Below are 27,073 nucleotides of genomic sequence, written 5' to 3' on the forward strand. Positions count from 1 at the left end.
ATTCGGACCTGCTGGGTAAAGCCACGAGGAACCCCAGAACGGGCTCCCACAGGTCCCCCCTTCTTAATATATAAAAAAATAACTATTAATGGCTTACAGCAATCTCCATAGCTGTCACACCTTCCGGTATGGGAGTAGAGGATGATACAGATGGCATTTCTCTTTTGAATTAGGTCCAAGGTGACTACAGCAGTCTTAGCTGCCTCAAGCCCTTTTCTAAACCAAAAACTCTTAAGGCAACTACAAACTTAAAGAATCCCTTAGCTTCATCATTACCATTAACAGGTTAACATAAATATTGCTATACATAGTCACAATTCTCTCAATCTTACAAATCAAAGCAAACTCTTAACAGAACCATTTGAATTAGCATATATGATGCTATATATAGTTAACAATTTTCTCTGTCTTACAACTTTAACTCAGTCATTTTTCTTGTTAACAGAACATAGGAAAAACTTCGATGTATTCACAAACTTAAACATTTCCTCAACTCCACAAAACCAGGGTGCATTAATATCAATAGGTTTCTGCGAACATAATTCAATCTCATAGCTCCTCCTTTTCTTTATAATTTTTAAACAAAATCTCAAACCTAGTTAGAGGAACCCAAACTTATACAATTCCTACAAACCCATATTGAAAAGCAATATTTTCGTTCTAACCATTAACACTTTGAAAACTTAGCAAAACATCCAAAAGCAGTTTCTTAATAAAACTCTTTACACACTTTAAAAGTAGTCTCTTAGTATACCCCATTTGCATTTCTTACTAACAAAACATGACATTAATCCACTCAAACAACAATTTAAATTAAATAGACTAAGGAATATTAACTCTCCCTTTTCTTTATAATTTTAAGCAAAATCTCAAGCCTAGTTAGAAAACCCAAACTTTTCTGTTTAAACAGTTCCATTTGTGACACAAAACCAGTTCCATAAGTAATTCCATTTTTACATAAACAGTTCCACAAAACAATTAATAAATCACCAGTTAATAAGGCATATATGCATACATAAAATTGTATCTTGATTCTAAGTAGAAATACATTTCTTCATTTAAACAGTTCCATTTTTAACCCAATTCCAGAAAACCGTTCCTAGGTCATTACTCAAAACTGTCCCATTGCAATGAAATCTCTATTATTTCATTTAAGTCTTAAAATTCAAATGATAAATTCTGGCAGTAGCCTTCCAAATATGAGAAATCCATAACCAAAATCTTTTTGTAATTTTATCTCATTTTTAAGTTCAAAAAGTTCAAACAAGAAAAATTCTGGTATCAGGCTTTCACTTCCAAATATGAAGAGATGTTTTACAACCAAAACTTTTTGCAGTTAATAATTTTTGTTCAAACAAGCGTCTCTGCAACTTTTGTTCTCACAGACAGGCCTTTTTAGTTATAGTAATACTTTAAACCGCATCGTTTTTGCTGTTAGCTCAGGTTTTTCTGTGCTGCGTTGATATTCCACGGATCTCAGCTGTGGATGCCTTGTGCTGGTTCTGGCGTCCGCCATTCTTAGCGGCTTCTGGAGCTTTTGAAACCATTCAGACTGCCTACCTTGCAGTCTACTAGGACACTATCTCCTGTGTCCCAGGTGTTTTCACCATATACATTAATAGACTCACACTTAACATTTACACATAACATGTGCTTAAGCATAAACTCACTCAACATTACACATTTTTACAAACTCAGATATTAACATCTACTTATTTATACTTTAAGGAAACTATAGAACTACTTTAGCAAATATATTTCTTATTAATTCTTATATACTTATATTCATTCCATCTTATTTCTTATTTAAACTTACATTTACAACTAGCATCTTACATGTTTATTACTACATATCTTAAGACTACCTTAGATACTTCTTGCAAGCTTATATTCTTTTTTTTTTTAAAGATTTATTTATTTATTATGTATACAATGTTCTGTCTGCATGTATCCCTGCAGGCCAGAAGAGGGCGCCAGATCTCATTACAGATGGTTGTGAGCCACCATGTGGTTGCTGGGAATTGAACTCGGGACCTCTGGAAGAAGAGCCAGTGCTCTTAACCTCTGAACCATCTCTCCAGCCCGCAAGCTTATATTCTTAAAGGAACTCTATAGATCTATTTTACAAACTTATATAGGCTACCATTAGCATATATCTAACTTAGCAAACACCTAAAGATTTCTTAACACAGAATTTTTACAAACTCATATCTTATTTTCGTATTTCTACTTCTTACTCTTAATTATTATCACCATCTCTATTAGAAAGATTCTCTTAACTAGACAGGAAGTACGTACATCATTTCTAAAGTTTAGAGTTTATAGTCAGCTTTGTTATAAAGCACTGGGATTTAGTGAGTGTTGTCATTATAGAGTTGTGATACTTGTTGCTAGGGGATTGTAACATTCTCGGGACGAAGCCACACTCCAAAGTTGCCAGTTCTCTCAGCAGTTCCGGACAGGCAGAGATGCACTGTCAGCGGTAGACAGTTTTTAACTAGAGGCTGTCCCTTCACCCACATTCATAATAGCTCCCCTAAGAACTTCAATTCAAACAAACATTTCTATCACAGCAGTACTTTTGGTTTGCTCCACTGAAAAACTTCACTTCATGCTGAGGGTGAAATTACCATATTTAGCTGCTGTAAAGCTCTTCAATACTGCACAGCTATTAGGTGATATAAAGCATTTTTCCAAAGGAGCTAGTAAAGCCAAAAGCGGCACAGCTCCGAACTCTCACTTCCTTACTGTCTGCATCAACCAGTGACAAAACCTCAGAAATACTAATCGAGCCACTTTCATTCTGGTTCCTTTATAGGAACCTCATTGGAGCTGACCTTCCTTAGTTCCACACTCCTTACCAAATGCTCCGGTAACCACCGAGCTTCACTCTCCTCCCGTGAAAAAACACAAACATGTCCTCGACTCCATACTAAAACAGGATCGGGACCCTTCCATAATCCCGAGCAGGGATCTTTCCATTTCAGGATTTAGTATTTTCACTTCATTATCTTTAACTCCTGATGTTATTAGCAGCGGTGATATTTAGCATTGATTTCTTATAAGGAATTTTCAGGTAAAGCAACTCTTTTGTAAGACAGCTAGATTTTCTGAAGTTTGTTTCCCATCTAGAAAGCAGTCATTTCTTTTTTGAATACCTGTTTCCTTGTCTCCTTATTAGATTTGCAAAGGAATTACTCATTGCAGGCAGTTTGTTCAAAAGGCAAAGAACTTTAATTTCAACATAAGTTTCTTCATATCTTAGACAACGTTCAGTGTATAAACTGCTTTCCCTTGGTTTAAGGATTTTAAAGTGGCTTGTTTGCTCTTATAGGTAGCTTTTTGTCATCCAACTACCGTAAAAACTTTTCACAGCTATTAGGGTAAATAAGGCACCTAGTTCCTTATCCTTTCAATTTGTTATTGGAACTGACACTTAAACCCTTAGATGGTTTTCCTCCTTATTCTTTTAAAGGCTGTATTTTAATTTTAGAGCTGACAAAAGTGTTTCAGGGCAATGTTACCATTTTTAGCAGAAAAACTACCTTTCCCAGAATGCATTTCCCTTATATCAGTCCATAATAATATCAGTCCCTTATATCAGTCCCTTATATCATTTCCCATAGTTCTTTTTGGGTCTGAGAGTCAACTGGTTCTCTTTTACCAGATTTGCTTACAAATTCTCGCCCGGGAGGTTTGAACAAAGTCTTTTGCTTTTGCAACGGGAGATTTGAACAAGCATCTTACATTTTCAGCTATGGCACATTGGGAGGTTTCTGGTCTCTCAGCTGGCTTTAACAGGTGTCTCTCCTTCACCAGACACTGGCCCTGGATCAGAACCACACCTGCCTCATTAGCCGGCATTGAGGCTGGCATTTCTGATAGCAGCTTTCCTCGGGGCTTGTGTTTGTCTTAGCCAGTCAGTGAAAAACAAGATCATTTACAACAGCTTTTCCATAGCTCTTTCAGAGAGATTTTCTCCCACTGATCTTATTTTCATTTTGCTTGTTCCTTCCCCCCCAGATGCAGAGCTTCAGGTATCTGTCTGCGGCTCTGTACCTCTGCTAGCTGCCTTTGGAGGTAGGGGCTTCTTTTTCTCCCCCTGAAACTGCCTCAAACTCTAGCAGCTTTGTCAGGTCATGCATTTTCTGGGGAGGAATCTGTCCCCTCTGTTTCTTCAGTCTTCCTCCCTGACAGTATCCAGTTTGGTCTCAGTTTAGCCCCTCTACCCCAGAAACAGTTTCCGACACTACAGTGGCGGCTTTTCCTGCTACTGAAGGTAGGGCTTTTTGTCTGTTTTTTCGGGGTCTGTGTGGTTTGTGTACAGACTGAAAATCTAACAAGGGAGGTTTTTACCATTTCTAAACTCCCATTAGAACAGGTGCTTTGCCTCATCGGGCCTTCACCTTGCCCAGTCCCCCAGTGGGTTGCGTTTGCTTGTCTGGGTGCTCAAGGACAGAGCTTATGCCAGAGGCAATCACCCCTCAGGGCTACACTCCCTCATCTCATTGGGAGTCAGTTGAAACAAAGCTTTTCTCAAAGAGGTGCTTTCTCTGACAGAAAAGCAAGCCTTACCCTGGATAGTTCTGTTCTGCCCTGGCTGGGCTCTTTACCCAGACAGCGTTCTGACTCAGCAGCACAACTGCTTCAGACACAGTTCAGTTTTCCCAGCAAGGTCCTTACTCTGATAGGAAGCTTTTTCTCAGATTTCTTTTTGCAGTTGTGGACCTATCAACCCGGGACTTGTAGGAAAGCAGACAACTGTGCCGTTCCCACGGGCTTTAGCTTTGTTTATTAGCAGTTTTCCCCTGGGTCCTGCACCTTCCTGCCTCAGCTCTGTGCTCCAGGAAGTTCACAATTGCAAGAACCCTAGTATCCCCAAAATGCACACTCCAACTCAGAGACGCTGGCCAGTCGCCTCTGGGTTTTTGGTCACAAGGAGGATACAATGCTAACAGAGTTTGCATTGCTTCAGGGGATCTTTGCTTTAGGACAATTAGGAGCACCTTTTCATTCTGAAACGCTCACTCAAAAGCTTTGCTGCCTCAGCTCGGCTGTAACGGAAAAGCTTGGCTTTTTTGCTTTTCTCAGGTCAAGTTTCCGGCCCTTTTGGGCTCTCTATAGCTCTTCACCCTTACTCTCCCCAAGCGTTTCCCTCAGGGTACTCTGACCCACTGTCTTTTACTAGCTTGAAGAGACAGAGCTTAGAAAGGGTTTTTAGAAACTTGTCCTTGCCTCCTGCATTGCAGGGAGGATTTTTAAAGCTTGAAAGAACTTAGGTTTTGCTGTCTTAAGAGGTTTGTTGTTTTCCCTTAGAGCTAATCACAGGTGGTCCCCATACTAATATCTTCAGGTGATTCTAATTTTTGTCATCTCCCAGAAGGACAAATTTAGTTTTTAAGTTTAAGAGAGCTTTTGAGAAAGATTAAGGCTTTTTAGAGAGATTTTTGCCCCCCATTTTTTCCAAGAAAAGTTTTATAGTTTAAGAGAAAGATTTTTTTCCCCCAGGATAAAGACCAACTTTTCCCAAAACTTCCCAACTTTAAACTTTGACTTCTTACACCCCCATTTTTGCCTCAGGGAGAAATTACTTTCTCCTGCCACTTGGACTTAGCATTTCAGCTGTCCCCAGGTCAAAAGCTTCCATAGGAAACTTTTTCTTCCCCATAAGCTCAAAGAAGAGCTTTTTTTACTACCCGTAAAGCCCAAAGATTTTCCCCCCAGTTTGCTTTCAAAGCCCCCAAAATTAGAAAATTGAGTTTTTCTGTCTAGTTGCCTTATTTTTTTTTCCTACACAATCTTACACTTCTAAGTTTTTCCTACACTATATTACTACCCTATACCTTACTTATTTTTCACAGATAGAATTTGAGAAAGGGATACAAGATAGAAAATTTTGACAAAAGAGAATTTCGCTGCAGCATCGGACATCCTTCCAGTCCGCTTTCCTTTTCTCTCGAGGATAAAACTCCTGCCTCACCAAAATATATATATATATATATATATATATATATATATATATATATATATATATAAAATATTTTTCATAACACCGGCATGCCTTTCCACTGGCAGGGCTGACTCAGCACTTTCACCAAAAACTCTGTAATAAAACTATTATTTTCCTTTATCTTTAGTCCCTATTACTTTGTCTTTAGTCCCTGTTCATTTGTCTTTAGTCCCCCCTTTTTTTGTTCCCCTTTTTTTTTCTTCAGTCCCTGTTCATGGCACCATTCTGTGGGGCGTTTACCCACCACCCCCACAGCTTCCCAGAGTTTTCTTGATTGCGAGCAGCAGGAAATATTAGATAGAAGGATTTATAGCAGAGAATCTTGCGGAGATAAACAGATAGAAAATAAAGGATAGCCTCGAGAGGGCCTAGAACCTATTCCAACGGGGCCCGGACTGTCTCTGGCCCAGGGTTTATATAGAGACGCCAAGGGGTGGAGCAAAAGACCTCCTCCCCCGGCACAGCCAAGTGCAGACCATCTCAGACACCTGCACTCAGGCCCGTGGTCCTGATCATCCTCTATTCGGACCTGCTGGGTAAAGCCACGAGGAACCCCAGAACGGGCTCCCACATGATCCAACTTTCATGAGTTCCCACTAGTTTGGTTTGGTCATCTATGCAGGTTTCCCCATCATGATCCTGATGCACTTGCTCATAGAATCTCTCTTCTCTCTCTCTTTGACTGGACTTCTGGAGCTCTGCCTGGTGTTTGGCTGTGGATCTCTGTATCTGCCTCTATCAGTTATTGAAGAAAAGCTCTGTGATGACAGTTAGGGCATTCACCAGTCTGATCACTGGGGTAAGCCAGTTCAGTTCAGGTACCCTCTCCACTATTTCTAGTAGTTCAAGCTGGAGTCATCCTTGGGGATTCCTGGCAACTTTCCTAGCACCGGGTTTCTCTCTATCCCCATGATATCTCCCTCTATCATGGTATCTCTTTCATTGCTTTCCCACTCCATCCCTGTTCCAGCTCAACCATCCTATTCCCTATCCCTTACCTTCCATTGCCCATCCCTCATCCTGGAAAGTTGACTCCTGGAGATCTCATCTATTTCCCCTTCCTAGAGCATCCCTCTTTGAGTCTTCCTTATTAGCTAGCTTCTCTGGATTTGTGGGTTGTTGTCTGGTTATCCTTTGCTTTACATCTAGTGTCCACTTATGAGTGAGTACATACCATGTTTGTCCTTCTGAGTCTGGGTTACCTCACTCAGGATGATATTTTCTAGTTCCATCCATTTGCCTGCAAATTTCATGATGTCATTGTTTTTCTCTGCTGAGTAGTACTCCATTGTGTATATGTACCACATTTTCTTAATCTGTTCTTCAATTGAGGGGCATTTAGGTTGTTTCCAGGTTCTGGCTATTATAAATAATACTATTATGAATATAGTTGAGCATGTGTCCCTGTGGTATGATTGAGCATTCCTTGGGTATATGCCCAGGAGTAGTATAGCTGGGTCTTGAGGAAAATTGATTCCCAATTTTCTGAGAAACTGCCACACTGATTTCCAAAGTGGCTGTACAAATTTGCACTCCCACCAACAGTGAAGGAGTGTTCCCCTTCTCCACATCCTCTCCAACAGAAAACAGAAAACCCAGAATAGCTAAAAGAATCCTGTACAACAAAGCCACCTCTGGAGAATCACTACCCCTGATGTCAAGCTCTACTATAGAGTTATAGTAATAAAAACAACTTGGTATTGGCATAAATATCGACATGTGGACCAATGGAATCAAATTCAAGACCCTGATATTAACCCACACACCTTTGAACACCTGATTTTTGACAAAGAAGCCAAAACTGTACAATGAAAAAAGAAAGCATCTTCAACAAATAACTGGATGTCAACATGTAGAAGATTGCAAATAGATCCATATCTATCACCATGCACAAAACTCAAGTCCAGGTGGATCAAAGACCTCAACATAAAACCAGTTACACTGAACCTGATAGAAGAGAAAGTAGGAAATAGTCTTGAAGGCATTGGCACAGGAGACCACTGTACCTAAATAAAACAGCAGTAGCACAGACACTGAGAGCAACAATTAATAAATGGGACCTCCTGAAACTGAGAAGCTTCTGTCAGGCAAAGGTCACAGTAAATAAGACAAAACAACAGCCTACAGAATGGGAAAAGATTTTCACCAACCCACATCTGACAGAGGGCTGATCTCCAAAATATATAAAGAACTCAAGAAACTAGACATCAAAATAACAATCCAACTTAAAAATGAGCTGTAGAGCTAAATAGAGAATTCTCAAAGGAAGAATTTCAAATGGCCAAAAGACATTTAAAGAATTGCTCAGCATCCTTAGTCATCAGTGAGATGCAAATCAAAATGACTCTGAGATATCTTACACCTGTCAGAATGGCTAAGGTCAAAACACTGAAGACAGCTTATGACTCTTAAAGAAACACAGGCAAGTAAGATGTTGAAAAGAACTGCAGCCAGATGGTGGTGGCATACACCTTTAATCCCAGCACTCGGGAGGCAGAGCCAGGTGGATCTCTGAGTTCAAGGCCAGCCTGGTCTACAGAGCAAGCAGGACAGGCACCAAAACTACACAGAGAAATCCTGTCTCAAAAGAATTGCAGATAGCCATGGAATTAACAGGGCCTTAGGGATCAATTATATAGGAGTTGTCAATAGTTATTTGCTGAGAAGAAAGGGGACAAAAGCCTTTTTATTTTTCTTTGTTGTTTGGGATTCTGACAAAAGGAAGTAATGAGGTTTTTTTTATTAATTTCTTACTTGAGTAGGGAGTATGTGTGTGGGTTAGGGGGGTAAGGTGTTGCTATGAACCTAGTTCAGCTTGGCCTTGAACTCATGTTCATCTGCTTCAGCCTCCTGAGTACTTGGAGTCCAGGCATGTGCTGCCACACTCACTGTAGGTAGTAGAAGTCTTCCTTATAGAATTCCTAGATTAGAGGCTGAAGAGATGGCTAAGCAATTAAAAGCACTTGTTTCTCTTGCAGAGGACCTCAGTTCAGTTCCTTACACCCACATGATGGCTCACAACTATTTGAAACTCCAGTTCCAAAGATTCTGATGCCCTCTTCTGACTTTTGAGGGTACCAGGCATGGACATGGTACACATATATGCATGCAAGCAAAACACTCATACACTTAAAATAAATCTTTTAAAACATCAGATTGTTAGGTCAAAGAAATGTACACATAAATTTAGATTGATTGATAAATTTAGATACCTTCTAAAATAGTTTTGCCATTGTGCTGGTTAGTTTTTATTGTCTACTTAACACACTAGAGTCACCTGGGAAGAGAAGAATTTTGAGATCATATTGGCCTGGGGGGCATATCTGTGGGGGATTGATATGGATGACACTGTCTCTAGGCAGATGGTCCTGAACTGTGTAAGAAATCTAGCTGAGCTGGCCAGTAGTGGACCACTGGTGCATGCCTTTAATCCCAGCACTTGGGAGACAGGCAGGTTGATCCTCGAGTTCAAGGCCAGCCTACTCTACATAGTGAGTTCTAGAACAAGTGCTACACAGAGAAACCCTGTCTCAAGAAAGAAAACAACAAAATCTAGCTGATCATAAACCAGTGAGCAGCCCAGTGAGCACCATTCCTCCCTGGTTTCTGCTTTGTTTTCCTGCCCTGCCTTCCCTCAGTGATGGACTATGACCTGAAAGTGTAAGATAATACATTTTTTCCCTCCCACAAGTTGCTTTTGGGAGTGGTGTTTATCATAGCAACAAAAAAGCAAACTAAAGCAGATGTTTTTTGCTGTGTACATTTTTACTATTGAGATTGATAGAAAAAAAAGTAAAGACCAAACAACGTGGTGGTTTTTTGTATTTTCTAAAATCAAACATTCCACTAGAGGGAGATGTTTAGCTGTCAGAAAATAACACATTTTGGTCATATTAATACTTATTTTTCCATAATAAATATTAGTATAATATTTGAACCAAAGTGCCTGTCCTAGTTAGAGTTACTATTGCTGTGATGAAACACCATGACCAAAGCAACTTGGGGAGAAAGGGTTTATTTGGTTTACACATCCACATTGCTGTTTATCATAGAAGGAAGTCAGGACAGGAACTCAAACTGTGTGAACATGGAGGCAGGATCTGACGCAGAGGCCATGGAGTGCTGCTTACTGGCTTGCTCCACATGTCTTGCTAGGCTTGCTTTCTTATAGAAGACAGAACCACCAACCGAGGGATAGCACCACCCCCAGTGGTCTGGGCCCTCCCACATCAATCACTAATTTAGAAAATGCCCTAGGGCCCAGCCTTAGGGAGGCATTTTCTTAATTGAGGTTCCTTCCTCTTAGATGACTTTAGCTTCAGTAAAGTTGATATAAAACTAGCCAGCACAGTGCCCTTAAATTGTATTAGTAGAATATTAGAAACAAAGTTGGGAAATCTATATAGACAGTATGAGGCATTGCTTTTGTTGTTCCAGCTCTTGTCAAAGTGTTTTGAACGCAGAATTCATTTCCTCCAGCTGACTGTCCTGTGCTGTCAGCACTCCAGTGTAGTTTTCAGACCATCAGAACAAATGTGCACACAGACCAGTCTTCCATAGTTCTTGCAGTGTAAGTCAGATGGCTGGGAGTTTGTTGGATGGTAAAGTGTGTTTACATAACTTCTCTCCCTGAAACAAAAATGCTAAAAAGTAGCTACTTAAAAAAAAAAAAAAAATGAAGAGAATGCAATTTCATCATCACAGGCTTTAAAGGTAATTTGCTTATTTGAGTATCTGAACCCAAACATTGAAATCTTAATATATTGTGTTTTGTGATGGTACAGAGTTTTGAAAGCAAAGAGGTTTCTCTCAGCCCCGGAAGGCTTGACCCAGGGGCTAAGGTGACTACTAATCAACAGCCACCAAAAGTCAACCTGAGACAGTGTCTGAGTTCCGTGTCTCATGTGAGTGACAGATAAAATTGCAGACAAAGGAGGAATAAGCACAGTCACTGAAGATTTACTAAGGAGAAGTTAGAGAAAGTCCTCACAGTGTGAAGTGTCCTGAGGAAGGGGAGTGCTGAGCTGCATGTCTAGTGGCTTCTTACGGGACTTAGACAGAACTGGACAAAGACATAGTTTTGTTGCAATTGGTTCATTCTCTAGGCATATCCTTGGGCCAAGCAGACAGGGAGACAGCAGGTTCTGCAAATACCTCCCTGTTTCAGCTGGAGATGACCACATGTTGTTTGCCCAGTTATGATAGTGATCACTCATTGAAGCCCATATCTGCCCATTTTTAAGTTTTTTTTTGTTAGCTGTCAACCTTAGCTGATCTGCTGGCTGACAAAAACATGGGCTAGTATTGCAAGTTGCTTACCCCATAGTTGTTGCTGGTCTCCAACCTTGTCGTGTGTCGTGCTGGCTATTGATTGGATTATGCTCTCTTTGTATCCATGCTTATTTGACCAGCTTGTAGTTTGACCATAGACCTTTTCCCTGACTGCCTATGAGAAACTGAATCCTGCCTTAAAAGTATATACAGTTTGAAAAATTAGTATCTTTTAAAATATGTTTGGTTGTGAAGTGGTAGGGGTAAGGTTGAGACGCGGCCTCTCACAGTATAGCCCGGGCTGGTTTAGAACTCACTGCAGAGTCCTGTGTGACCACTTACTCGGGCCAGTCCTCCTGCTTCAGACTCCTAAGTGCTGGATTGTAGGTGTGAACTACTGGACCTGGCTCTAGGCCTCTTTTCTTAAAGATTTCTATTCATAGTTCTTAAATCACAACAGTCAGTTGAGAGCTGTTGTTAAAAGGACTATGATATGTTGGGAAGTGGTGGTGCATACCTTTAATTTCAGCACTCAGGAGGCAGAGGCAGGCAGATCTCAGTGAGTTCAAGGCCAGCCTGGTCTACAAGTGAGTTCCAGGACAGCCAGGACTGTTACACAGAGAAACCGTGTCTCGAAAAACCAAATAAATAAATAAATAAATAAATAAAAATTAAAAAAATGACCTGGTAGACTGCAAGAAAGCTGAAGTCAGGGATGTTTATAAAGTCATTTCCTTTATTTATCAATTCAGAAGGAGCGGCATGGTTGACAGTACCAATGGCAGGGCAGGAGTGGAAAACAGTACCTTGGAATCAGCTTTACACCAGCTGAGCAGAATCTACAGCCTTGTTGTGTGCACACACAAGAGAGAGACTTCTGAGAGTTTTGTTTTCTCCTAACCTTTCTATATTTTCTTTCTTTTTAAAAAGATTTTTTAAATCTATCTATCTGTCTATTTATTTATTTTACTTTATGTATATGTACACCATGTTCTTACTTGGTATTCACAGAATCCAAGAGAGGGCATTGGAGCCCTTGGAACTGACATTAAAGAGGTTGTGAGTCATCATGAGGATGCTGGTTCTCTACAGGAGTTCATTTCTCTGCAAGTGCTGTTAACCACTGATCCATTGCTCCAACTCCCTATATTTCCCTTAAAATAATTTTTTAAATATAAGCTTCATTGAGATAAACCCTTTATTTCCTCCTCTTTATTCAGCCCTATGGAAGCACTAATCTGTTCTTTATTGATTTTTCCACTTTGAACATTTCATAGAAATAGAATCATACAACATTTGATTTATTTGTCATGTTTTCAAGGCTTATCCTTGTTATAACATGTGTTTGCACTTTTTTGGGTTAAATAATATCCCATGTGTGGATGTACCACATTTTGTCCATTTCAGCACTTGGTGAAGTTGTTTTCACTTTTGGTTGTTATGATTAATGCTGTCATAACACTCATGCGAAGGTTTTTAAGTGGATATATGGATTTGTTTTGGCTGTATCACTAGAAGTGCAATTACTGTATCAAATGGAACTACTAGACAATGTCCATCACTTCTGTGATTACTGCCTATATTTTAAAAATTTTTTAGAGAATACTCTTTTAGTTTCTATGATCAAACTGACATAGGTAAGAACTTACATATTTAGTACAATACATTAACCCTGTACAAATGGGGAAAGTTAATTTTTTTTATTTGTTTAACTTTTTATTTTATGTGCATTGGTGTGAAGGTATCGGATCCCCTGGAACTAAGATTACAGATAGTTATAAGCTGCCATGTGGGTGCTGGGAATTGAACATGGGTCCTCTGGGAAGAGCAGCCAGTGCTTTTAACTGCTGAGCCATCTCTCCAGCCTCAGAAAAATTAATTTAACATTTACAGACCAATATGGCTATTAATTTCAGTACAGTGCCAATTCAACATGGCAAACGGAGATACCTTTTTTCAAAGTTGATACACAGCTAAAATTTTTATTGTACATATGTGTATGTATATATAAAGAACAATAATAGCAGTATGTTATTCATCAGTAGATTACTGCCTCTGTGTATATCGTCTTTGGAGAAATGTCTATTCAAATCCTTTGTCCAACTTTTAATTATGTTGTCTCTTTAAAATCTGAGTTGTAAGAATGTCTCTGGAGCATCACGAGGTATGCTCATGCACACCTTCAATCTCAGCTCTCGGAACCAGAGGCAATTGGCTCCTTGTGAGTTCCAGAACAGCCAGGACTACATTTAGAGACCCTGTCCGAGGTCTCAAACAAACAAACAAACAAACAAGCAAAAAAGAATGTCTGAAATTGTTTTTATTAGTGATGAAATTGGTTCTGGCTTTTGGTAATAAATACTACTGTCCTGGAACTTGCTCTGTAGACCAGGCTGGCCTCAGACTCACAGAGATCACCTGCATCTGCCTCCCAAGTGCTGGGATTAAAGGGCTGTGTCACCACCACCCAGCTGTAAGGCTTAATTTAGTTTACTTTAGTGTAGAACTTATAAGACTCTAAAGTGTAAGAGTGAAGTAAATGAATATTTAGGAAGTTCACTGTTAGAATGATTTCCAGAAGGTCCATCTTATATTCCTGGTGCCAGGTTTGTATGTATCTTTACCTGTGGCAACCTTTGCCCTACAACAGGGCCTGGCACATACTAGGCAAGTACTTAGCCGCAAGTTCCTGGCAGTAGAATTTATAAATTTTTGTTCAGTTAAAATGTCACTTGTTTTTAATTTACATTTATCAACTACTAGTAAAATCTTAACTTTTAAATGTAGGAATTTGCTTTATAAGTCTTTTAGTTTATGTCTTTTTTCTCTTTAGTTTTTCTCTTTTCTTCATGCTTATGTTAAACATTTTTCTCAGTTAATGGCTTTTCTCATAAAGTGATTTTTATTTAGATATTTTGAGGTTTTTTTTTTTTGTTTTTGGTTTTGGTTTTTCAAGACAGGGTTTCTCTGTGTAGCTTTGCACCTTTCCTGGAACTCGCTTTGTAGACCACACTGACCTCAAACTCACAGATGCCTGCCTCTGCCTCCGCCTCCCGAGTGCTGGGATTAAAGATGTGTGCCACCACCGCCCGGCTTTGAGTTTTATGTAATCATATTTGCTAGTTTTTTCTTATTGTTTGGTTAGAAAGTTTTTTTTTAATTCATTTCTCCTAATATTTATGGCTTCAATATTCAGTTTATATATTAATTTGGAAATCATTTTATGTTTTAGTAAGTACTGAGTATATGATTTAATTTACTTAATAAATAAACAATATCTTATCATTCCTTTCAATTTTCTATTTACATATTTTAAAGTATTTTTGTCTAGTTTAAAAGATATCTGCTCCTGTACATGAACTTTTTATCTTTTATTTTAGACTAAAGAGATATTATCTTCTATTATAACTGACCTCAGCATAATAATGGAACCAACAGAATATTCAGAATTAAGTGAATTTGCATCTAGGTAAGCTGTTTCACAAATTTAATTGTTTTGTGGTTGATTTTTACTCTACAGGTTTTAAAATTTTCTTTATAATTTTTTTGTTTTCTGTATATATATATATATATATATATATTCTTTTTAAAAATTTTATGTGTATGAGTGTTTTGCCTGAATGTATGTTTGTATACTATGTATATGCAGTGCCTATGGAGGACATAAAAGGTCACTATATATGTATGCTGTTGACCTTTTGACTGGATCTTTTTTTTTTTTTTTTTTTTTTTTTTTTTTGGTTTTTCGAGACAGGGTTTCTCTGTGTAGCTTTGCACCTTTCCTGGAACTCACTTGGTAGCCCAGGCTGGCCTCAAACTCACAAAGATCTGCCTGGCTCTGCCTCCTGAGTGCTGGGATTAAAGGCGTGCGCCACCACTGCCCGGCTCTGGATCTTTTAATATATTAATCATAACTTTGGTTTTGAGACTAGATTTACCTTTGTGGACATAGCTAGTTTCCAATTCACTTTTCTGTGTTGTTGTTGGTGGTGGTGGTTTTTTACTCTTTGAGGGGGTCCACCACCTAGCTCCCAAATAAATACACATGGAGATGTATTCTTACTTATAAATGCCCGGCCTTAGCTTGCTTTAGTTTCTAGCCAGCTTTTCTTAACTTTCAATTATCCCCTCTACCTTTTGCCTCTGGGATTTTTTCCTTTTCTCTTACTTCTGTAAATCTTACTTTTATTCTTCCATGGCTTATAGTGTAGCTGGGTGGCTGGGTGGCTGGGTGGCTGGGTCCTGAAGTCCTCCTTATCTGGCTCCTAGCTCTTTTCCTCCCAGATTTCTCCCCCTATATACTTTCTCTGTCTGCCAGCCCTGCCTCTCCTTTCTCCTGCCTTGTTATTGGCCAGTTCTTTATTAGACCATCAGGTGTTTTCCACAGGCACAGTAACACAGCTTTGCAGAGTTAAACAAGTGCAACATAAACAAAAGTAACACCCCTTAAAATAATATTCTACTACACTTCTGCCTTGCCCTCTTTAGTAGCTAGGATTCCTTGTCAAACCTTAGAAATATTAGAGCTTCTATTTAACAAATATCAATCTCTTGATCATCTTTAAGTCCAGGTCTGCTGATAGGTTTTCCAAGTTCTTCTGCAACCAAGTTTTGCATAGACTTTGAACCTTTTCGAAAGCACTCAGATAAGATTTACATATTTCAAACAGAAGATAGCAGTCACAAAAGGCAGATCAAAATCCAGGTGCTAACACTCGAAATCAAACCAGCTGCAAAGCTCTGTGGGAACTCCCTCTACATAAGCTGTATTAGAAGTGTGTTTATTTTCCTGATTGTTGACAGTGTATCTTTACATGTTGCTGTCCATTTATTCTCTTTGAAGCTTCATTCCCTGTTTTTTTAATTATTTGATTTAGTTGTTTATTTTCTCACCATTCCTTTGAAAATTCTTTATATGTTCTGAGAACAGATACCTCTTTGTAATTGTATTTTCCCAGATGTGTCTCCCATTTTGTACTTTGCCTTTTCATTTTCTTAACAGGTTTGCAAAACAGATTTTTAAAAATTTAATGAACAACTTTTGCTCTTGAATGAGTCATGCTATATGAGGCTGTTCCCCATAGATGATGAAAAACTGGACCAAAGCAAAACTAAAAACCAGCTGAGCAAACTCTAAAGTTTGTATCTCCATGTCTGATGTCCAAATACTCTTCAGAAATCCAACTCCTTTCAGCTTTGTTGACTACAACACAATTCTTTCTTGGGTTTGTTCCACTCTATGTTAGCAGCTTTCCTTGGCAGGTATTCCATGGCTCTGTCATCTCCAACATCTTGGGGTCTTCAGGGCAATCTAGGCTTCACCTTCACAGCTTTGGGCAATGGCCTCTCTGGGCCTCCATTCAGGGACACCCCAAACACATGCGTGGCCTCTGTGACTTTCCTTAGTCATGGAGGGAGATTCCATAAACCCTTTCTCCTGTCCTTGATTCTAAAGCCAGAACCACATGGTTGAAGCTGCCACATTCTTTTGCTTGCTGGATCTGGAACATGGCCCCCTCCTTCAGTTACATCTTCATCAGTTTTCTGTCCTTCACTCCTAAGCTTGGCTGTCCTGAAACTTGCTTTGTAGACCAGGCTGGCCTCAGACACAGAGATCTGCCAGCCTCTGCCTTCTGAATACTGGGACTAAGGTGTGCACTATCACACCTAAGCTGTTCTTTAATTCCTTTTCACAAGCTAGAAGGTTAGCTGGACGGGGTCTTTCCCTGAGGATACCACTCCCTTTATTCCATTTCTCAATCTGTTTATCTCCTTGAACACAGAATTGAGCTCCATTCCACTTCCTGATGTCCCTTTTCTCCTCAGTCTGTACATTTTTTATTTTTTTCTTGCTCAGCTTTCTCCTTTTCATTATAAATCTTACAAGAGTGAACACTATTAACCACATGACAGAGTCTATACTAAACAGTTTTCTAATTTCTTCAACCAACAGAATTAATCCAAATCTCTTTACTTACTTCAGGCAGACTCTTTGGACAAAGGCAAAAGCAGCCACTCTCTTCACCAAAAGATAACAAGACCAGTCTCTAGGCCACATACTAACATTTTTCTCCTCTGAAACCTCTTGATCCAGCCCCCCACACTTCAAATCACCCTCAGCACTACTGTATCCCATGTTTCTATTAGGATGGCCCATTAAGTCTCGCTTAAAGTGTTCAACTGCTTTTCCAATTCACAGTCCCAAAGTCTGTATTCCTCCAAACAAAAACATACTCTCACCTATCAAAGCACTACCACATTCCTTGGTACCAAATTCTGTCTTAGTTTGGGTTTCTATTGCTGTGAAGAGACACCACAACCATGGCAACTCTTATAAAGGAAAACATTTAATTGGGGTTGGCTTACAGTTTCAGAGGTTTAGTCCATTATCTTCATGGTGAGAAGCATGGCAACATGCAGGCAGACAAGGTTCTGGAGAAGGAGCTGAGAGTCCTCCATCTTAATCCACAGGCAGCAGAAGGAGACTCCTTGCCACACTGGGCGTAGCTTGAGCATATAAGACCTCAAAGCCTGTCTCCAAAATAGCACACTTCCTCCAAAAGGCCACACCTCCTAAAAAGTGCCACTCCCTATAGGCCAAGCATTCAAACACATGAGTCTATGTGGGCCATTCCTATTCAAACCACCACAACCATTGATGGCTTTTCTCCCTTAGTACACATAGCACCTTTTGACTATGAAAGCAGTCATTCAGGGATGAAGTTTTCAGGTCAATACCAGCTTAATTTCTTTATGTCCTGTGACCAAAGTGTGTGCTATCTTTAGCAACAGGGTCTTATCAAATTCTGGTGGGCACCCAAGGGCAGTGACAGTAGCCTGTATTGCTTTGGGCATTTCTGGCTCCTGAGTTAACCAACAACTTAAAGGGAGACATCTGACACCTGACACTGGGGTTTTTACTTAATAACCTGAGGGAGTAACCTGTTTTACTTAATAACATCAGGGAAGAGCATTATCCCCCCCCCCAAAAAAAAACAAATACTGTCTTTGTTAGGGTTTCTATTGCTATGATGAAACACCATGACCAAAAAGTTGGGTGAGGAAAGGGTTTATTTAGCTTACACTTTTAAATCACTGTTCATCAATGAAGGAAGTCAGAACAGGAACTCAAGCAAGATCCTGGGAGTAGGAGTTGATATGGAGGTCATGGGTGGTGCTGCTTACTGGCTTGCTCCTCATGCCTTGCTCAGCCTGCTTTCTTATAAAAGCCAGGACCACCAGCCCAGGGATGGCACCACCCACAGTGGGCTCAGTCCTCCCTACATCAATCACTAATTAAGAAAATGCCGTACAGGCTTGCCTACAGCCTGATCTTATGGAGGCTTTTTGTTTGTTTGTTTTTAAATTGGGGTTTAGCCCATGTCAAGCTGACATAAAACTATTCAGTGTACATACAACATGGAGTACAGACTGTTTATTTTATATTTATATATATATTAGTTTTTCAAGATGGAGTTTCTCTGTGTAGCCTTGGCCTTCCTGGAACTTGCTCTGTACACCACACTGGCTCAAACTCACAGAGATCTGCCTGACTCTGTCCCCCACATGCTGGTATTAAAGGCATGTGCCACCATTGCCCTGCTTGTTTATTATATTTTTAGTGAGTTTATAAAATAGCTTGTTATTCATTCTTGTTCTGTTGTATGAATATTTTATAGACAAGATATGGTGTTTTTTAAAAGTATCTAATACATTTTCCCTGAGATATCTTTTAGACTTTGATGACCAAATGCATTGTGCTTATTTACTACTTGAAAAAATGTAAAATAGACATTCTTTGTATACTGTCGTTGAGTTGACCACCTTTATAACTATGTGTACTCATCATCATCATAACCAAGGTATTAAACTTTTAGGCATGGTGGTCCATGCCTGTCACCCTGGCAATGGGATGCTAAAATTAGAGGATCACAAGTTCTGGGCTAGCCTAGTGTGGTAGTTTGAAAGAAAGTGCCCCCCAAAGGGAATGGCACTATTAGGTGTGTCCTTACTGGAGGAAGTGTGTCACTGTGGGGGCGGGCTTTGAAGTTTCTTTTGCTTAAGCTTCCCTCAGTGTGACTGTGGGTTGACTTCCTGTTGCCTGCAAGATGTAACACTCAGCTCCAGCACCATGTCTGCCTGCACACCGCTATGAACACCGCTATGCTCCCTGTCTTGATGATAATGGACTGAATCTCTGAAACTGTAAGCAAGACCCCTCAATTAAATGTTTTCCTTCATAAGCATTGCCATGGTCATGGTGTCTCTTCACAGCAATAAAAACCTAACTAAGACACCTATGCTATGTAATGAAACCCTATTTTAAAAAAAGAAAAAAAGAATTGTTCCAGCAACACATATTTACACAACCTCTTTGTACTATTACTCTGCAACTCTTAACTCCTGGCAAAGCCAGAATTAACCTTTTTACCCATCGAACCACATTGTACTGTTTCAGAGTTTAGTAAATATACCATATTAGAATTATATACATATCATGTTGGTAAAATGTATAGTAGGGACTGGAGGGATGGTTCAGCAGTTAAGAGCACTTGCTATTCTTGCCAAGGATCCAGGTTTGATTTCCAGAACCCATATGGTGGCTCACAATCATCTGTAACCCCAGTTCCAGGGTGTCATATGCCCTCTCTGATCTCTGAAGGGACCAATCGTACACATGTGTACATACAACGTGGCATACAGAATATATATATATATATATATATATATATATATATAGCCAAATACTAACATAAAATACTTAAGTCTAGTATAAATTGTTTTTATAAGTTATATAATAGATTTGTCTTGACTCTTTCAAGAGAGATACTATATTTCCACTATTCACAATAATAAACTTTCACTGCAGTATGATTGTTCTGTTATTAGAACACATCTTTTGGTGTGCTTAATTAATAAATTTAGTTTTATCATTGTTATATATGCATAGGAAAACATTGTATATGCAAGATTTGATATTATTTTGGTTTTAGGCATTCACTAGAAGCCTTGGAATGTATCTTTCATGCCCCTCACTCGTGGAGGATACATTCCAAGACTTCTAGTGGATATAAATTTTCTTTTCCTTAGAGCAAGTAAGCAAAATTGGAAGGAATCATGAATCGTATAAGGATATGTTTGGTATGTTTAAGTTTATAATAAATTACAAACTGTTTTCCAAGATGATCATACTATTTTGAAATACCAACACTGTATGAAAGTGAAGAAGAATAATATTTAAGTGAATTATTACTAACATATAATTTAGATTCATTTCTAGGAGAACATAGAGTTTTTAATCCCAAATTTCTCTTTGTGCTTTGCTTTGTGCTTAAGAAAGAGACATTTGGAATCATTTTGGTTTTCTGACTACTCTAGTTGAAATTGAAATGTTTTTGCAAACATTTTGTGAAAAATCCATTACATATGTTTTACATTTGCTAAAGTTTGGACTTTCCTTAGGAAAAATAGATGCACTATAATCAATCCTACAACGGTAAGAGCCCCCCCCACACATACTCTTTTTGTATGTAATTGAAAAGTATGCATGCTATAATAATAGTAATCTTGATAAGTACAAAAGAACTGTACTTTTAAAGTTCTTTTAAAATTACATTACTGTCATCAGGTTGGTGTTTGTGTATCTTTGTACTCTGGTCATTCTATGATTTTTTTTTTCTCATCACATGCTGAAGTGTTTGGTTTTTGCTTACTTGGCTAATGGAATCTAGTCTCTTTGCTTATAGACCATATTGAAGAAACTGTTGCTTTTTTTTAGGTGTATATCCTTTGGAGAGTAATTTGTTTACTCATAAATTTTCTTCCTTTCTTTCTTTTTTCCTTTCTTTCTTTCTTTATTTTTTTCTTTCTCTCTCTCTTTTTCTCTTCCTCCCTCCCTTCCTTCCGTTTTCTTTGGGACAGGGTTTCTTTGTGTAGGCCTGGCTGTCCTGGAACTAGCTCTGCAGACCAGGCCAGCCTCTAACTCATGGAGGTCCACCTGCCTCTTCTTCCTAAATGCTGGGATTAAAGGTGTATGCCACCACTACCTGGCAGACAAAATAATTTTTATAGAACAATTGAACAACAACAACAAAACAACCCTATAGCTTCCCATCTATATTTCACCTTGCACTGACTACTGCCATTCTACTCTCTGTTTGTTTGACTTTTTAACTACATTAAGTACCTCATAGAAGTGGAATTAGGAAGTATTGTTTTTTGGGAGGGTACTGGCTTTAGTTGGCACGGTATTTTTTAAAATTTAAGTTGATTTGACTGATACGTTAGAAAAATAAAAAATTCATAAGTATGCTGTTTTGATATATATGTGTTGTATATTGTCTGAATCAAGTTAAATATGTCCTTCTTATTTATATTTGTTTACATTAAAAATTCTTACAGCTTTCTGAAATGTATGGTACATTATATATAGTCAATCTTGGTATAATGTTAAGGTATATCCATAGTAGTATGTGTCAGAAATTCCTTGTTTTAAGATAGAATTCTGTTGTAAATAAATTAACACATTTTGGTCATCCATTCATCTGCCTGTGGACATATAGGTCCTGTCTTAGAGTTTCTATTGTTATGAAGAGATACCATGACTGAACTCTTATAAAGGAAAGCATTTAATTAGGGCTGGCTTACAGTTCAGAGGTTTAGTCTGTTATCATCATGGTGGGAAGCATGGCATCATGCAGGCAGGCATGGTATAGGAAAAGTAAGTGAGAGTTCTACACTTGCTCCCCAGGCAGCTGCAAGAAAAGACAGTATCACACTGGCCGGGCTTGAGCATCTGGAACCTCAAAGCCTGCCCCCAGTGATATACTTCCTCCAAAAAGACCACACCTCCTCCAACAAGGTCACACACATCTAATAATGCCACACCTCATGGGCTTGTGGGGACCATTTTTATTCAAACCACCAAAGGTCCTTTCCACATTGTAATTATTGTTATGAACATGAGTGTACAAGTATCTCTTTGAGTCTGTTTTCCTGTCTTTTAGGCATATACCCAGAAGTGAAATTGCTGGTGTGTGTAGTAATTCTAACTTTAAACTTTTGTTTTGGTTTTTGAGACATGGTTTCTCTGTGCTGTCTTAGAACTTGTTCTATAGAATAGGCTGGCCTTGAATGGACAGAGATCTACCTGCCTCTGCCTCCTGAGTGCTGGGATTAAAGGTGTTCACCACCATCGTCTGGTTCTCTACTTTTAATTTTTTTTAATAATTTATTTTTATTTAATATGCATTGGCGTTTGGCCTGCACATATGTCTGTGTGAAGGTGTAAGATCCGCTGGAACTGGAGTAACAACAGACAGTTGTGACCTGCCATGTGGATGCTGGGAATTGAACCTGGGTCCCCTGGAAGAACAGAGCTCTTACCCACTGAGCCATCTCTCCTCTCCCTACTTTTAATTTTTTTGAAGAACTGCTATGGTGATATATTGTTTGTAATCTAAGAAATAAAGCTTTCCTGAAGATCAGAAGACAGAGCTAGCCACAGAGTTAGCCACAGAAGTCAGGCAGTGGTGGCACACACCTTTAATTTTAGCATTCCGGGAGGCAGAGGCTGAGATCAGTCTGGATTTCTGTGAGTTCAAGGCCACACTGGGCTACATGAGATTAATCCAGTCTAAAAGAGAAACAGAGCCAGGCAGTGGTGGCACACACCTTTAATTCCGGCACTAGGAAGGTTAAGACAGGAAGTGATATGCCTGAGCAGAGAAAGGAATATAAGGTGGGAGGAGACAGGAACTCACTCTCTTTTCAGGCTAAGGAGTTGGTGAGGTAAGAGGTGGTGGCTGTGGCTTGCTCTGTTTCTCTGATCTTTCAGCTTTCATCCTGACATCTGGCTCTGGGTTTTTATTATAAGACCATTTAGAATTCAAGCAACAAACTGCCATTCTGTTTTCCACAGTAGCTACCTGCTGCTAAGTAGTATGTCTGTTTGCATGGGTTTAATACAGTTGGCTATTGTGTAGAGTTCCTCAATTTTCTGCTATCTGGCTGCTGTAAATATTATAACTGTCCTTTTCCTGATTGCCTGGTTTCTAAAATAAAAATGGAGCATAAAAGGTCACTAGCCCTTTATGTCTTATGGAAACCCCTTCAGCTGGGATAAGTAGAAAGAAGTCTAAAGACTTTTTTTTCCCCTTCTTTTTTTGAGACAGGATTTCTCTGTGTAACAGTTTTGGCTGTCTTGGAACTAGCTCTGTAAACCAGGCTGCCCTTGAACTCACAGATTCACCTGCCTCTGCTTCACCACCACCACCACCACCACCACCACCGTTGTAGACAGAAGTTTTCCTATGTCCCACCTGGCCCCACAGCCGCTTAGTCCCAAGTAAACACAGAGAGGCTTATATTAATTACATACTGTATGGCCTATGGCTCAGGCTTCTTGCTAACTAGCTCTTTCATCTTAAATTAACCTATTTTTATTAATCTGTATGTTGCCATGTGGCTATGGCATTACTGGTCTGCTGGCATTTTATTGCTCCTTGGGTGGCGGGCTGGCATCTCTTCTCCCCACCTGTCTCTTTCCTGTATATCTGCTTGGATTTCCCACCTGCCTCTAAGCTGCCTTGCCATAGGCCAAAGCAGCTTATTTATTAACAAATGGGAACAACATATATTCACAGCGTACAGAAAGACATCCCATAGCACACTGCCCCACAACTTCCTGTCCTTTATCTGCACCTCTGTGATCAGAAGCAATATCAGCCATCAGAGCACACAGATGCCATATACAGAGTCCTTTTTTCTCCACCCAGACTTCACCAGATAGCTGTGGTTGTGCCAAGAGCTGAACTTGACTGAAGTGAACCCCAGTTTGCTGTCTAAGCCTTACCCTGAATGTTGGAAGCCTTCCATAGTTGCCGAATTTCCACAATAGCTATATCAAACAGGGTTTACCAGTGGAATTGTCTCAGTGGGAAGATGAAATTTCAGGACACCATCTGAAAATCATCACATTGAAGTATTTAGTTTTTTTCTCCCCTCAACATGTTTTTATTAATTTCTTGGGAATTTCATATAATCCATCCCGATCACACATGCTTCCCATTCTTTCCAGGTCCTTCCCACCCTTGTGCCCCACCCCCAAAGTCCAATTTGAGTTGCCCATATAGTCATTGGAGCCTGGCCAAACTCCCAGTGGCCAGCCCTTTAAAGAGAACTGTGTCCTCCCCTATCCCACTCCCACCCTTCACCAGAAGACATCAAGTGTGAATAGTTACACTTTAGCATCTTCATCACAATTTGTAAGGATTCTTAAAGAGCTTCATGTATGGACTGTTTCATTTAGGAGGGTAGGGAAAGAGGTTGGCACAGAAGCCTTCAATGTCTCTCATTAAGTTATGAGTGCAGTCATCGATCAATACCATCGCAAAAGAAGCTTCTCTGCCTATAGCAGCTGGAGGTATCATGGATCATAGATATCAACATGATTTTCAAGCCCAGATCAAGGACATCAACATGATTTTTAGTGTGCACTATTTATACAGATACCCTCAGAGGGCAGAAGAAGACATTGGAAACCCTGAAACTGGACTTCTAGATAGTTGTAAACTACCAGATGTATATGTTGGAAACTGAACTTGGGTCCTCTGAAAGAACAGCAAATGTTCTTAACCACTGAGCAATCTCTCCAAACCTGTTGAATAATTTCTTAGTCTTTTTATTTATGTTGGTGATGAAAATAACTGTAGATTGACCACTGGAAATCATTTGAACTGGCTCCTACAGCCATGTGATACTACTTGGTCATATCTCCAAGCACTTTGTAATTTGATATTAAAAAGGTTTTCAGAAATTGCAGTACATAAAACCTCTTCTGCCTCATCCATGGATTGAGTCATTTCTCTGAGGACTTTTAATGGGGACTAGTATTAGAGACCAAGATCTGACACATGATGTGTTCACTGCTATTGGAGTGCTTTGTTTCTTGGCCTTTTCAGGAGATAGAGCTAAAAAATTTGTGCTTATACTCAGATACACAAACACACCAAACCATATCATTTTTATACTGCTTTTATACATGATCCTATTTCACATTTACATGTTCCTTCTTCCACATTAAGACTTACCATTTTTTTTTGTTTTGTTTTCAAGATTAAAGCACAATTACAGCCAAGTGCAGACCCTTCAAAACACTTGGTAACCACGCCCATAGCCAAATTATCCCATTATGCAGCCCTGCTGGGTAAAGCAAGCTTAGATTCTCTGACCTTCACTAATTTCGGCCCCCACATGGTGTCTAGAGTTCTCACTCAGGAACTTGTGTGGGATAGAAACTTTGTGCCATAAAGCCCATTATTTTGCATTCATCAAATAAGATTTCCTGGAGAATGTGGCATTTGGGTGGTTGAAAGTTGGATAGGTCAAACATTTGAGTAGGGCATTCCAGGCTAAAATAGTCATTTCAGGCAATTAGCATTAGCTGTCACAGAATAAAGACTTATACAAGTGCAGGGTTCAACATATAGAAGGGCGTCAAGGTCATTTTTAGTGTTAGTGTAACACACGTTAATATAAAAATAAGAAGCAAATGCTAAGTGAGCCTATAATTTCATACTATTTATTAATCATAGCATCTTACTCTTACAGAGCAGAAGAGAAAAGAGATTTGCTCATGTTTTTCCGGAGTCTACGTTTTTTTGTGGAGTTGTATGAATATCGTAAGAACACATTTAAGCATTTTAAGGTAAAGTCTGAAGATTTTAAATTTAAATATATATAGAAAATGAAGCTGGTGTTAATTTTGTTGTGATACACTCATAATTTGCTTTCTTTTTTTCTTTTCTTTTCTTTTCTTTTTTTTTTGGAGACAAGGTCTCACTGTAGCTCTGCATTTTCTGGAACTATGTAGACCAGGCTGGCTTCAAACTCACAGACATCTGCTTGACTCTGCCTCTTGAGTGCTGGCATTAAAGGCACGCACTACATACTTGCTTTAAATTTCAAAGAGTAGAGAATATTATCACTAGTTTAATAAATTAGCAGTTATTTGTAATAAATGGGTGATAAGCTTCTGTATAAATCAATGGATAAATGATATTATGGAATTTTGTTATTTTGACTATTCATTATAGTCCCATTTATTTGAAAATTTTATTTTTGAAAATTTGGCCTTTCTAGAGCACATAAAATCAAGAATAAATGCCAGTAAAGAACATACAGTGCCAGGTGTTGCGGTGCACACCTTTGACCTCCACACTCACAAGGCAGAAGCAGGCAGCTCCGTCTGAGTTTGAGGCCAGCTTGGTCTACATAGTGAGTTTCTGACCAGCCAAGGCTATGTACACAGTGCCTTAAGCAACCTGTTATATACTGTTACAAAACAATATAATTGTAGCTTCTATGCCAGACCATTTTAAGCTGCTGGATTATTGTACATCTGGAGTATAAATATTGAAGCCTGATTTTTATGAAGCAATGCTTTTAAGTCTGATGGAAATATTTCAAAGACTGCTTTTTGAAAACCATTGTTTAGGGACATAAGCAAAAGTTGTTTGCTTGTGTTCTAATCCTTCAGATCCTACTTATTTCCATAACATTGTTATTAATAGCTGTGAGCCACACAAAAACCTCTCAATTAATCAGCATAAATAATATTTCAAGGTTCCAGTCCTTCAGAAGCCTAACCTATAACTATTATTTTAAAGACTAGTACTAATTCTCCTGTATTTGGGGTTCAGTTCTTTTTTTAATTATTATTTTATTCATTGTCTTTGATTGAGTTAATAAAACCTGTCAGGCATAAGGCTTCCTCCAGGGTGAAAACTGGGC

General features: G+C 39.1%; 1 protein-coding gene across 1 annotated transcript in view; it reads left to right on the forward strand.

Annotated features, from left to right (window-relative positions):
- The window catches only part of LOC114689503 (centromere protein P), a 216,229-nt gene that overhangs the window by 14,983 nt on the left and 174,173 nt on the right, over positions 1 to 27,073 (forward strand). Inside the window, exons 4-5 of the mRNA XM_028863832.2 lie at positions 14,662 to 14,750; positions 25,892 to 25,988. Coding sequence (XP_028719665.1) covers positions 14,662 to 14,750; positions 25,892 to 25,988 — 186 coding nt within the window. The remainder of the gene's footprint in view (positions 1 to 14,661; positions 14,751 to 25,891; positions 25,989 to 27,073) is intronic.

The sequence above is a fragment of the Peromyscus leucopus genome, chromosome 5 (assembly GCF_004664715.2).
Source record: "Peromyscus leucopus breed LL Stock chromosome 5, UCI_PerLeu_2.1, whole genome shotgun sequence".
Lineage (NCBI taxonomy): Eukaryota > Metazoa > Chordata > Mammalia > Rodentia > Cricetidae > Peromyscus > Peromyscus leucopus.